Source organism: Solea solea, chromosome 3, assembly GCF_958295425.1.
Source record: "Solea solea chromosome 3, fSolSol10.1, whole genome shotgun sequence".
Lineage (NCBI taxonomy): Eukaryota > Metazoa > Chordata > Actinopteri > Pleuronectiformes > Soleidae > Solea > Solea solea.
The window spans coordinates 16,740,766-16,753,339 of NC_081136.1; the positions used below are offsets into that span (position 1 = coordinate 16,740,766).

The 12,574-nt window shown below is 41.2% G+C and overlaps 1 protein-coding gene across 1 annotated transcript in view; it reads right to left on the reverse strand.

Annotated features, from left to right (window-relative positions):
* The window catches only part of LOC131455969 (collagen alpha-1(XXV) chain), a 180,945-nt gene that overhangs the window by 33,967 nt on the left and 134,404 nt on the right, over positions 1-12,574 (reverse strand). Inside the window, exons 11-14 of the mRNA XM_058623895.1 lie at positions 10,788-10,832; positions 7,764-7,808; positions 7,206-7,232; positions 4,256-4,300 (exon numbers count right to left, since the gene is read on the reverse strand). Of these exons, the coding sequence (XP_058479878.1) occupies positions 4,256-4,300; positions 7,206-7,232; positions 7,764-7,808; positions 10,788-10,832 (162 nt within the window). The remainder of the gene's footprint in view (positions 1-4,255; positions 4,301-7,205; positions 7,233-7,763; positions 7,809-10,787; positions 10,833-12,574) is intronic.

The window sequence follows — 12,574 nt, forward strand, 5'->3', positions numbered from 1 at the left end:
AACTGAAGAAAAAAGACAACATACAGTAGCCGCTGTAAACCCCCTCTTCTTTGGCCAGGTAACTTTCGGCCAAGTTTCTCTCATTCATTTGAGCAGTGCTGCCATAAGGAGACAAGATCAAGTGCTGACGCCCGGCGAGTGAAACTGGCACGGACTGACTAGTGTCAGGGGTGATGTGTGACAGAAGGACCACCGCAAAAGTAAAAGGGGAGGTCTACAAGACGGTAGTGAGAGCTGATGATGTATGGCTTGGATACAGTGGCAGAGCTGGACGAGGCAGAACTGAAGATGCTCAGGTTTTCATCGCGAGTGACCAAGATGGACAGGATGAGAAATGTGCATATTCTAGGGATATAGCTCAAGTCAAATGGTTTAGAAATAAAGTAAGAGAGTCAAGGTTGAGGTGGTTTGGTCACGTGCAGAAGAGCGATAGTGATTATATTGGACAAAGGATGTTGAAGATGGAGCTGCTGGGCAGGAGGACAAGGGGAAGACCACAGAGAAGGTTCATGGATGCTGTGAAGGACGACATGAGGACACAAGGGAGAGGACAAGATGGAGGCATATGATTCACTGTGGTGTCCCCTAAATGGAGAAGCCGAAAGAAGACGACCACCAAGCTTATACACAGTAGGCATTTTCTGGTTCCAGCTGACATACTGTATTACTTCTCAGACCAAAACTAGGTGGTGACTAGTTGATATCATCTCCACTGCTTTCCTACATCCATGAACTTTGGAATATTCAATTCTTTTGAGCATAAACCTTTCTCCTCATCAGTCCAAAAATGTATCAGCCTGGATTTAGCTTCTTCTCCTTCTGTGTACTATCTTTTATTTGTGTTTATTTTTAACGTTCAGGATTAGTCAAACTAATACAACAACTGGATTTTATTTCTAACATCATGTGAATGCACAGACTGACTATATGCTAGACATACACACAGATCACAGACCAGCACAGGCTTCCAGGGCAGACTGGCCCTGCCAACAGCAGAACCCTGGCCAGTTAACAAGAGCTTGGACCGGATCACAGGATTCAAAATTTATACCAATCACTGTTCCACGTCGGCCGCAGCCAAGCACTCGCTGCCTGGAATTTCCAAAACCAAAATCAAAAGTTAACCTTTTTTTTTTTAACCATTAAATAATTCTCTATCTGTGAGGTTCGACTTCTCGGGAAGGAGAGTTGATTTCACGCCTACTTATATACATAAGCCGAGTGGATCACAAATGAATGATTTTTACTGTGGCAATGATTGTTTTAAAGACGCGCAGAGAGAGAGATGGACATGCATGGAATAATTATATTAACTCAAACACTTGTGCACAGGCTTCTATTTGTTTTCTATCATAATAGAAAATGGCTTTGAAATTAAGACTGCAGGTAGATACATGTACTATACACCATAGAGACTAGTGGGGAAAAAACTCAACCGCTTGAGTTTGAAACTACTTTTTACTCCACTATTTGACAGCTGAAATTTAATGTGACTGTGCAATAATGACTTCTTTCACCCCTGACTAGAAAATCCCATAACATCCACTCAATCAATGAACTGTGTCAGATGTTATTACATCTCATATACAGGACTTCTCTCTTCTCATCTTTTTTTTTTTGTCAATCATGATCCGGTACATAACAGAATGTGTCCTTTAGGGAGTGAAAGAAATGTGTGTTTTTTTTTTTGCATGTCTGCGATTAAACCAGGCTGGACGAGTGCGTATCCGTCCTCTGGCTTTGCCTCCTTCACACTCTGCAGACCCTCCTCACCTCCTCAATCAAAACAATCTCCCTCTGCATCAGTCAAAGTCTGCTCCGACTGCTCGCGCTGTTGTTTCTCTCTCCCCTCCAAGGTCTCTGCGCTCACCATGCTGAAGCTTTCCCTGCCTCACCTCTCACCTCGTCTCACCACATTTTCCCCCCGCGATGCGTGCTGCGTATTGTTAACTTTGGCATCTCCAGTCTCTTCCCCTCCACTCCCCCCTCCCCCCATATTCTTTGCTTTCTACGTTGATATGTGAGAACACTAATATCTGGGAAGAGCTGTTATATAGACACAAATCTCCGTCTTCTGCGTGATGACAGGGGGCTCAGATTGTGGACAGACACGCAGTTTTCTCCCCTGACAAAATCTGTGTGTCTATCATCGTACATTCTCTTCACTTGCACTGTAAAATAAATCAGTCTATGGTGTCCCAGATGTTCGTCTCATCTGGACATGCTGTACAGTATGTCTCGAATGAAACCCAATTATTCCTGCCATATGTTGCACACCACGCACAAAAACAACACACAATGCATACTGACATTTACAGGCTGGAAAGATAAGGTGATCCTATCTATACAATCCAATGAAAAACACAAGTCAGCATTTCCAGCTTCTTACACTAGTTTATGTCTCTTTTTATTGCAAAATACATGAGTATTCTCTTGGAGGAAGGCCACAAAAGTCTGAATTCCCATGGTACTCAATATTTCTTTTTCATCCCAGCACCAAAAACCTATAATTTCTTTAACAGCACTAAAGGTAACGCGGATCAAAGCTGAGCTCGAGCTGCAAAGTTTTATCACCTGCCACTTTTTGTTCACTCATTTTTCCACAGATATCCTGCATCTGTTCCCCTCAAGTGGTGTCTTTCTTGGCAGCCGTGTTCGGCACTCTTTTAAAAACCAGAGTACCCATAAAGAGAGAAGTTATCAAAGTTGTTCTCTGCTGAACGGCAATAAATTGACAGTGACATTTTGAGTACACTGTCTCCTACTCTGCTGCTGGTCTATCTGTTATGCTTTGTTGTTGTTTTGACCTCAAATTCAGCATCTCCCGTGTATAACATTTAAAGCTGTAGTCCGTAACTTTTAAATTTAAACCAATTTCTCCGTTTCATTCAAACCATGGTCAAATGGGTTCACATAATGCTGATTACTAAACACTACAATACTGACCAAATTTTTTTCACAAGTCAGTATACAGACAGTATACGGAAACTGACTGGGCATGTGCGCAGAAACAAACTTGTGATGATGAGTCGAAGGCAGAGTCTTCTCTGCAGCCTCCGTGTGGCCGGAAAATGGTCATATGGAGTCATCCTATTTTGCTGAGAAATGCACCAAATGCCATAACCGAAAAACTTATTATTTCACGGAGTGATTTCATTTTTGGTACAGGCAATTCAGGAGAGGCAGTTTCTACTCTCACTGCACACCAGCGATAACTTGGTCTCTTGTTGTCCAGCAACATTTCTTACACTGCACATGGGAAGTGATTAGTTTTATGTCAGATGGAGGCAAGAGCAACATTTTGCTCCTAAAGTGGAATGGCTGCAAAATGAAAAAAAAAAAAAAAAAAAATCTAAAGTGAATTTGACTGCTCAGAAAACTGAGTCATTCAGCAGTTTGACAGGATAAATGCTTGTTGTCACTGCCCGCCCCTGCACTGCAGGTGTATACACACAAATTCTCCCTCAGTCAGATCGGATAATATTGCCTGACAGAGGTTTTGTTTTTTGAGAAAGGACACAGCATACAGGTCATATTACATCATTCCTGTTGATAAAGTCCAAACAAAGAAAGAAGAAAAACAACAGCAACGCATATTTTTTGTCTTTTGTCTTTTCTAAGCAATTATGATATGACTTTTCACAAATTTGGAAACAACTACCTTTCCCCAAAAGTTTGACAAGCCAAATCCACATTTTTAGAGAGGCATTTCTTCCGGAAAACTAATTATATGAATTGACCCAAAACAAATAAGATAGCTTCATAAATGCTCCTGTAACTAAATAATAACAGCAAAACCAGGCAACATGACAAGATTAACCTATGAATCTTTTGCTGGAGCTGTAGACAATCTATCCAGCAATGCTTCACTCTGCCTTATGTTAGAAATAGATCCTAACTTGACAAGCTGTCTTGATGATAAATGCTCCCAAATTATTGGCGAGAGCCATCCAAGCAGAAAAAGTAGAGTCAGCGTAGCACGACAATTAAGTCCACATTAAGCACAAAGGATGCTGTGTGATTGCCTTTGTGCGGACTTGACTAGAGCTGATGGCATTTTGACCTCAGCTGCTTCTGCTGCTGCTTCTCTCTCTCTGCACAGACCTCCACTCAGATGGCTGACATTAACCTTTTTTCTTCTTTTTTCTTCTCAATTTTATGTTCCCCAGCTTCAGCCAGACACGCCGCTGTTTTCTCTGAGCAGCTTCCAAAGATATAAACGAAGAGAATGAAAGGTAAAGCAGAATTTACATACCTTCTCGCCTATATCGCCTTTCGGTCCTTCTTCACCCAGATCACCCTGCGATGAAAACACACAGAGGCAATCACACACAGAGCCTACATTATGGCGAGAATGTGTTAGAGCTGAACAGCTGAGAACGATGAGGATCTAAAAAATCTAAAGGAAAAGCACGATTGCTTTAACATCATTGCCAAACCTGAATACACATAACACACAGTAGGACTTTGGACAAATCTTCAGTGCCTGTGATTGACTGCACTGTAAAACTCCTTAATGGATACTTGGAGTCAAATCCAAGAGATGAAGTGCCATTACGTACGTGCATGTTGAATTCACTTTGGTCACTAACTGAGTCATCCCCACATGGTTTGAATATGACCGTTTTCAGGTGATGTAATACACTCTGTGGGGCATAATGGAGGCCATAAACTCCTGGCAGTGACTGGGAAAAATATACCTCCTAAATTCACATGTTTTCCATCTCACCATTATAAAACCAGATTGAATGTCAGAGCAGTATTTAGCCAAACCAGCAGTGGGCCTCGGTGGATGGTAGTTGATGGTCGAATAGACTGGTCCAGACTGAAATTAGCCAGCTGACATAGGGCGAAAAGGCCTGGACAGGTCGCCAGTCCTCACTCACTCACTCTCACATTCACACCTATGGTCATTTAGAGTGTCCAAATAACATCTGCATGTTTTTGGACTGTGAGAGGAACCGGAGAAAATGCAAACTCCATAGAGTTTGCATGGAGTTTGCCGACCCAGGCCCTTGGTCGGCCTGGGTCGACAACCCATCTCTTTTTGCTCTAAGGCAACAGTGCTAGCCCCTATTCCACTGTGTGGCCCTCTCATCAAATCTTTAATTTGACTATTTCTACATAAATTCATGATCCTTCGATGATGATCCTATTTATGGGCTTTTCCTCTGCTGCCATGAGATAAGATAAATTGTATGTGTTTAGTATGAAAATGGAAAGCATTACACTTGTTTATTGTCAGCACCTTAGCATTTAGCTTAGTGCATCACTCTCTCTGTACAGCCACCAGCCGCCATTGTGAAATAAAATCCTTGTACTTGATGTAAATCCAGGTTAAATGTATTTTTAATCCAACAGTTTAAAATAAAGCCAAGATTTGAGCCCACTCTAACAGGGTCTGTTTTTCTTAAAAACAAACAGTTATTATCTGTTAGAGGTTGGCATAGTTATTTTGAATTTGTCTGCCAACTGTTAAGTTCAGAAACCGTTGCCAAGAACAACAGTTTCTCTTGAAATAAAAGCTCATACATGGCACTTCATAGGAGTGAGTATAATTGCCGCTTTTGGACAGGGAACTGATCACGTCAAAATCGACAATATTTCAAGAAAGGTTATTCACATTTTAAAATGAAAGGTCGTGTCCTTGTGGAGAAAAAAAAGACTAAACAGGTTCTGGGGCTGATGTCAAGTATTTATCGGGAAGTTATAATGTTTGATGAAGGAAACAATTACTCTTCTGAAAGTCTTTAGTTCAAAGGAGGCAAATAGCTTTTTTATGCACTCTCATCACTCCCACAAACATGGCTGTGGGCACAGAACACTACTTTTTTTTAAAGTCAGTTTTCTTCTCTGGCACTTGAACGTTTACTCCAATTTTTGCTCTAAATGTTATTATTCATGCACTTTTTTTTTCATTACATCGTCTAAACTGCTGTTTTTTTTTTTTTTAACTTCTAAAAGCCTAAAATTGTTGAAAGGTTGTATCTACAATTTACTTGCATGCAACCCAGTAAAAAGGCCAAAGCTTCAGCAACAGTCGACCTTGGCAGGCCACTGCATTATACATTATTATTGTACTACTGAAGTAATGGGCAGCCCATGGCCAAGCAGAACAGGAACTTGGCTTGTAACCGGAGGGTTGCCGGTTCAAGAGCCTTCAAAGGCTTGGACACTCTAAATTGCCCCAGTTTTTTTTGTTTTTTGGGGGGGGTTATTTTGATATACCAAAATAACCAACGCCAACCGTCCCATTCTTAGGCACCCTTCCCTTGGGGTACCAGACTCCAGGCTCCACCCATGACAGTCAGCTGATCGTGCAACAGAAAAACCTCACTCCCTTGAGATCGGTGTAATTATCCCATGGAAGTTGAAGTTATCGCCTGCAGTCTACTCCCATGCAAAGCTTGATGTCTTGTTAAGACAAACAGCCACAAACTGAGCAGGATAAATAAAGAGCTGCTGGATGTTCTCCATTGTTGTCTGTAGGGTCATGTCCGACGTCATTGCCGCGTGTTGTCGTCACACTGGTTCGCATTGGCTGATGCAACCATCAGGCACAGAACAAACCCCGCCTTCCAAGGTACTATTCTCAGTGGAAACGAAAGCCTGACCCTGAGCTTTACCATTCCAAACTGTACCGCTCTGTACATAAATTAACGAATGGGTGTTTTGTGTCAGGAAGTGCATTCTCGTAAAAAAAAATATCATTAATAATTTCAGCACAACCAACACTCCACAGAACAGTTACAATACTGGGAACAATGGTTGCTGACTACAAGACCACATTATTACACTGTGTGTATTAATGAAGGGAGGTGAGTCTCTGATTTGACCAGAAACTGGGATCAACTGCCTGAAGCTCTTGACTCGGTGTTCAAACCTCCCACCCGCTGCTGTCCAAACACAGCGAACACGGGCACCATAAGAATCACAGAATGGTGAGAATAAGGCTGCCTCGCCTCAGCAAGGCCATTGTGTGTGTTCAGATGCCTGGAGTTCGATTAACTGGGTTCAAGTTTTGTGACTCACTGGATGGCCAAATCTCAGAGGGGAGTCCCGTTTGGGAAAAAAAAAACTAAGCTGGAGCTTGACAAGTAAAGGCAGAGCTGCCATCATTTTACCACAGTGGCTGCTCCAACACATGGCGGGATATCAAGAGTGACGCTAACAATAATGTTTGCCGTTCTGAATTAGTGCTTTACCTTTTCACCTCTCTCTCCCATTTCACCCTGTTGGGAAAGAAAGCAGAGCATTAGACACACAAAATAGCTCAGGTGGAGTTGGGTTCATTCAGGGGAATTACTGCAGCCACTGAGGGTCAGATTGTATCTGGGGTTAAATTCATGTTAGATTATAGAAAGTCTCTCATGTTATGGCTGTCTTCCCCAGTTACACCCTCAACTATTAGCTTTTAGAAGCATTTTTCATAGTCATAGTAAAATAAATTGTCAAAGATTAACAAGCTATAATCCTAATTTTAAAGATACATCATGCACATCTACAAATATACATTCACATAATAGAAATGTGCTATTAATTATCATTGACATACAGGCAAACACAGATCATGTAAAAATGATGTCCAACACAAATGCATGGACTGAAATGGTCAAAAAACATGAAATAAATTCAACAAAATCAATGTTTTTTTTTTGAAGGGGAAGCATGGATAAAAGTTGAAATGATGTGAAAATTAAAAAAGAAAAAAGGATTGCTGTGATTTAAGAACAATAAGAGCACACAGAATGTGTGCATCAGACCTTGGCTCCAGGGACACCGTCCAGTCCTGGGATGCCAATATCCCCCTATGGACAGCATAACATACACACAGTGGCTGTATTGAGCGTGCTGTTTTAGCAATGTGAGCTCAAGATTTAAGAGATTTGACGTCAGGCGAGACAAAAGGACCTTATGTTTTCTCCCAAGATAAATAGATAACGTTTAGCCTTTACAAAGGTTAGGTTCGAGTCATGAGACTTCACTGGTATAACAGTAGAACAGAAGGCATGGACTTTACACTTGTTCATAAACACCATAACATGAAACAAGAATCAATCAAGTATTAAAACCACAGACTGAAAGAAGAGAAACGAGCCATAATCACCTGTGCTTTGATTTTAAATATGAACAAAGTCCATGTGATGAATGCTGGTTTACGGTTAGTGTGAGACTGACAGACTGACTGCCTGCTCGCCACAGAAACCAAACTCAGTTCTCCTCTTGCCAAAAATAATTAACCTATAGTGACCTTTTGCAAACCCACAACATCATTAGCCTTTTAGAGAAGTTGTGGCTGCTCCTGTTCCTCATCCAGGAACAGATTACTTGAACTGGATGATTCTGATTAATGTAACCAGGCTGGAAAATTAGGAAATCTATTATTGGAATTTATTTATCATTATTTTTATTCTTTGGATTAAAATGTCTGCTGCTGCTCAGTGCTGCATATGAGGAACACTGGGCTAGTATGGCAGCCCAAGTGGAAGGAAATTGGGCTTGTAATTCAAGGGTAGGTCAATGGCTGGTGTATTCCTTAAAAAGGTTGCCCTCCCTGGGCGCAAGTGAGTCTTCAAAATTGTGTGTTCACTACTGGTATGTAATAAATACTGGTCAAATTCACTAATTGGTGTGTGTGTGGAAATAATAATAATTCAATATCTCCCACCAATGTATTTATTTTCTGTCTTTATTCTTCATGATGCATTCTCCATGAAGCATTATGGGAATATAATTGCACTTTTCCATTACACAGTTCTAGCACTACTTGGTTCGACTCGACGCTTTTTAGGTACCTGCTCTGGCAAGGTTCCAAGTGAGCTGAGCCGATACTAAAATGTGACTTTAACAGACTGCTGGCCACTGATTGGCAGAGAGTGTTGTTACTGGAAGAGTCATGAGCGTGACATCTGACACAAGACTCAAACCAATGCTACTGTATAACTTTAAAAGACTTAAAAAGCCTAAAAAAAACATGCATTAATCTTCAACATTTAGCATGGACATTTCTAAAATCTCAATAATTAACAGGAGTCTGGTGTATTTAGCAGCAGCACTGCCGAAAGCAGAAAGATCGTGTGTTGAATCACAACCCGTTCAGCTGTATTTCAGTTCAGTGAGTCTGCGCTCTCTCACACGCGCAGCCATGCCATGACGATACCGCCCACAATGAGGAGGTACTATAGTCATGAAAAATGGCAGAGCCTGATACCAAACCGAGTAGAGTAGAGCCAAGTAGAGCTAGAACCGTGCAATGGAAAAGCGCCATTTGTGTGTGTATGATCCGTGTAAAGGGAGTACACAACCCTCACCCATCACCCACCCCATACTGCACCACTTGTGGTGAGAGTGGATCATAAATGCTGGAATCGCGTATCATCCATCAGCTCACATATGGGAGTCATTGCCATAATGATGATGGAGTATGATTAAAAAACTCCTAAACTGCCGCTGATAAGGTTTGCATTAGCGATCACTCCCCTTTTCTGTGGATATCTATGTCAGATCAATGTGATGTCTGCCAGTCAACCTGCCACTGCGGGCAGGGCGGCATTAACTGCAGCAGAGTTCAACTTTCTGCATGAGTGACACTTACATACCATAAGATATTCTATTTAATAACTGCGTATGGAGTTGTGTTTCATGGGTGCTGGGAAAAAAAACCACACTTGCTCACACAAGTATGGAATCAGGCCTTCAGATTTTGTCATCTCCAGAGTTCACTTTAAAATGAAACTCCTACACTCTGGTTCTTATTACAGCCATGCGTGCCTTTTTCCTCTCATACCGCATCTTTCTTTATATAAATGCATACTTGAGACTAGAAAGATGGTGCCTCTGAACATCATCCCCTCACTCGTTCTCTCCGCTTGTGCCATTTATTTGTTCTGGAATAAATGTGCTTTCCATTTCTCCCTCCCCCATCGTGCAACACCTGCACTGTGTCTTCTTTATTTCGGATTCAAAATGAGACCCAGAGAGAGAGAGATTGGGGAGTGAGATTCACAGGCGGCACAAACAGGTACTTAGCGGTTAAGACTTGAAGATGCAGCCCAGGGGAAATCTCCCAAACAGGAGGGCGGATGTGAAAAGTGCAACATGTGGATTAATAAGAAAATATTAAAGTGAATGTTGTTTATTGAGGACGTCATTATATTACATTCAAACTAATCTATTCTTTTGAGGTACTAATATCAGGACATAAAGACTTTGATCAAAAGTAGACATACTTTCTTTTTCACAGTCCAGTCTCATATTGTAACAACAATAAATTATTTTATATTGTTCCAACAACAAAAAAAACATAGACTGTTAGAACAATATAACATTACATTATACAAACTGTCAATTTTGTACATTATGTTCTCATTCAGATGTTTAGATTTTAAGTACAACACATGTGAGTGGACACTAGTGTGATTGACAGCTGGTATTGTCACCACTCTGATGTTTCTCGTTAGCCACCATCTCTTTTCTCTGGAACACTTTTTTGTTTTTACACTGTTTTGTGTTTTTATTATACCATATTTTTGTATTAATATCTTCAGACTTGTATGTATTTTCAGGGCAAGTGCAATATTCATCTTTTTTATTAGTTATCTATAATCCCTTTGTTAGCTGTTTGTAGAGTCTGGCTGTGTACTGTTCTGTAGATATTGTAGCACTTTTGCTAAAGATAAATCTTTTTAATTTGAACTTTCTTTTGCAAAATGTCTCTGATTCTGAAAGCTTTGAAAACACTTAGCATCTTAACAACATATACACAAATGTTGTTTGTATGGACTCACCTTCAGTCCATCAACGCCTGGAACGCCAGGAGGCCCGAGGGAACCCTGGAAAATAAACACAAAAGCCTTAAGGTGTCATAACAGTGCTGTTGCTAGCTGGCAAAAAATCATATAACCATGCAGGTTTGCTTTCTCCAGCTGGTCCAAAACACTGCTACAGTCGGCTCATCACCAGAACAACCACACATGAGCACATCACTCCAGGTCTTGCTGCCCATTAGTTTCTGTAATGACTTTTAAATTATTAGCGTCAAATCCATATCACCAAACTCTTAAATAGATATATTTCAGCCCAAGCACTGAGATCAGCTGATGGAGCCCTTCTTCTTTTCCCGAAATCCCAATTTGTAACATGAGGAGATCGCGTCTTTACTATTAGAGCCTTTGGAACTCTCTCCATAATGACCTCCGACCAATTACGTCCCTACCACCTGCAGTGCCCAAACCATCTCAGAGTGGACCCATCAAACAAAAGAAACCTAAAATCCGTCAGAGAAAGTATATAAAAATAAAACTATACGTCAGTCTAAAGTCAGCACCACATAAGAATGCTGCCAACCTCACTTCAGCACAAACATCAGTGGGAAAAAGTAATATCTGCTCAGTAGGAAGGCAGAAGGCGAGAATGGGAGAATGATTCTGTTGAGCTTTAAACTCTAGTGGTTTGCGTATGTTGGCGACTTGAGCTGATTTCCTGTTACCATAGTCACGTTAACATATCAGTAAATGAGTCACGAGGACTTGAATCAAGTCAACATTTTAAATTTGTCAGTCTTCACTGTATCCAAAAATCGGCAGGGATGAAGGAGACATTTTTTTTTTGATAAAACATATTGTTCCTACTATGATGAATTCTAACATATTACTCACACTATACTTTTGATCACATAACGACACCATGTCAATCTCTAAGGTGATGAAACTTGACTAACTGTTGACGTAGCCCTTCTGTTAAACACAGCACTCCACTGGCGGCGGATCTAATTGAGCAGCCTCGAGCTCGGCTTATGAGTCACTAACATGGCGATGTGTCATCATTGACCCCCTTCACACACACACACACACACACTCTGCTCCCACACCGATGGGAGGCCATGCCGACAGATGACAGCGCAGACAGGAAGTGTCTGATTGGGTTACACTGAACAAACACTGGCAGCTACCTGATGGCTGGGATAAAGCTTACATCTGTTCCTCACATCAGCGCCGCCAGGGAGCTGCAGCCTGTATCACAGCACTTAGCGCCAGGTCCTCTGCTCTGTGTCTGTCTGTGTCACCCCTTTCCCTTTCTCTTCCTCACGCCTTTTGAGCCTTAACGCTTTTGTCATGTGTTTTTTTGCCCTGATGGACATTTTGCAACTTCACTTTAGCACAGTTTCTTTCTTTTTTTTATTACTATTTTGCAAGTCACTGAACAGTGCACCCAAAATATTTCCCTATGTAAAAAAAAACATAGCCCTAAAAGAAAAGAATATAACAGAGCACATAGGACAGAAGGGCCAAATACATTTACAAGTATGGAAGACTTGAAGTACACTCAAACTGTATTGCTTAACTCAAAAATGTTATTTTAATTTAAAAGGTAAACAACAGTGAGGACTTTTGCGAGGTAAAAGGTAACTGCTTCAGTATCTTTTTTCCACAGCTGGCTAATCTTCTTTATCAAGAGCCTGTGGTTTGTTTTGGGCTCAAGTGACCTGTTGCCTCTGCTGGCAGTGGTGTGGCTGCTCTCCTAGCTATTTCACTCTCCACCTATTGTTTAGGACTCTGCAACAATTTTCAACCAG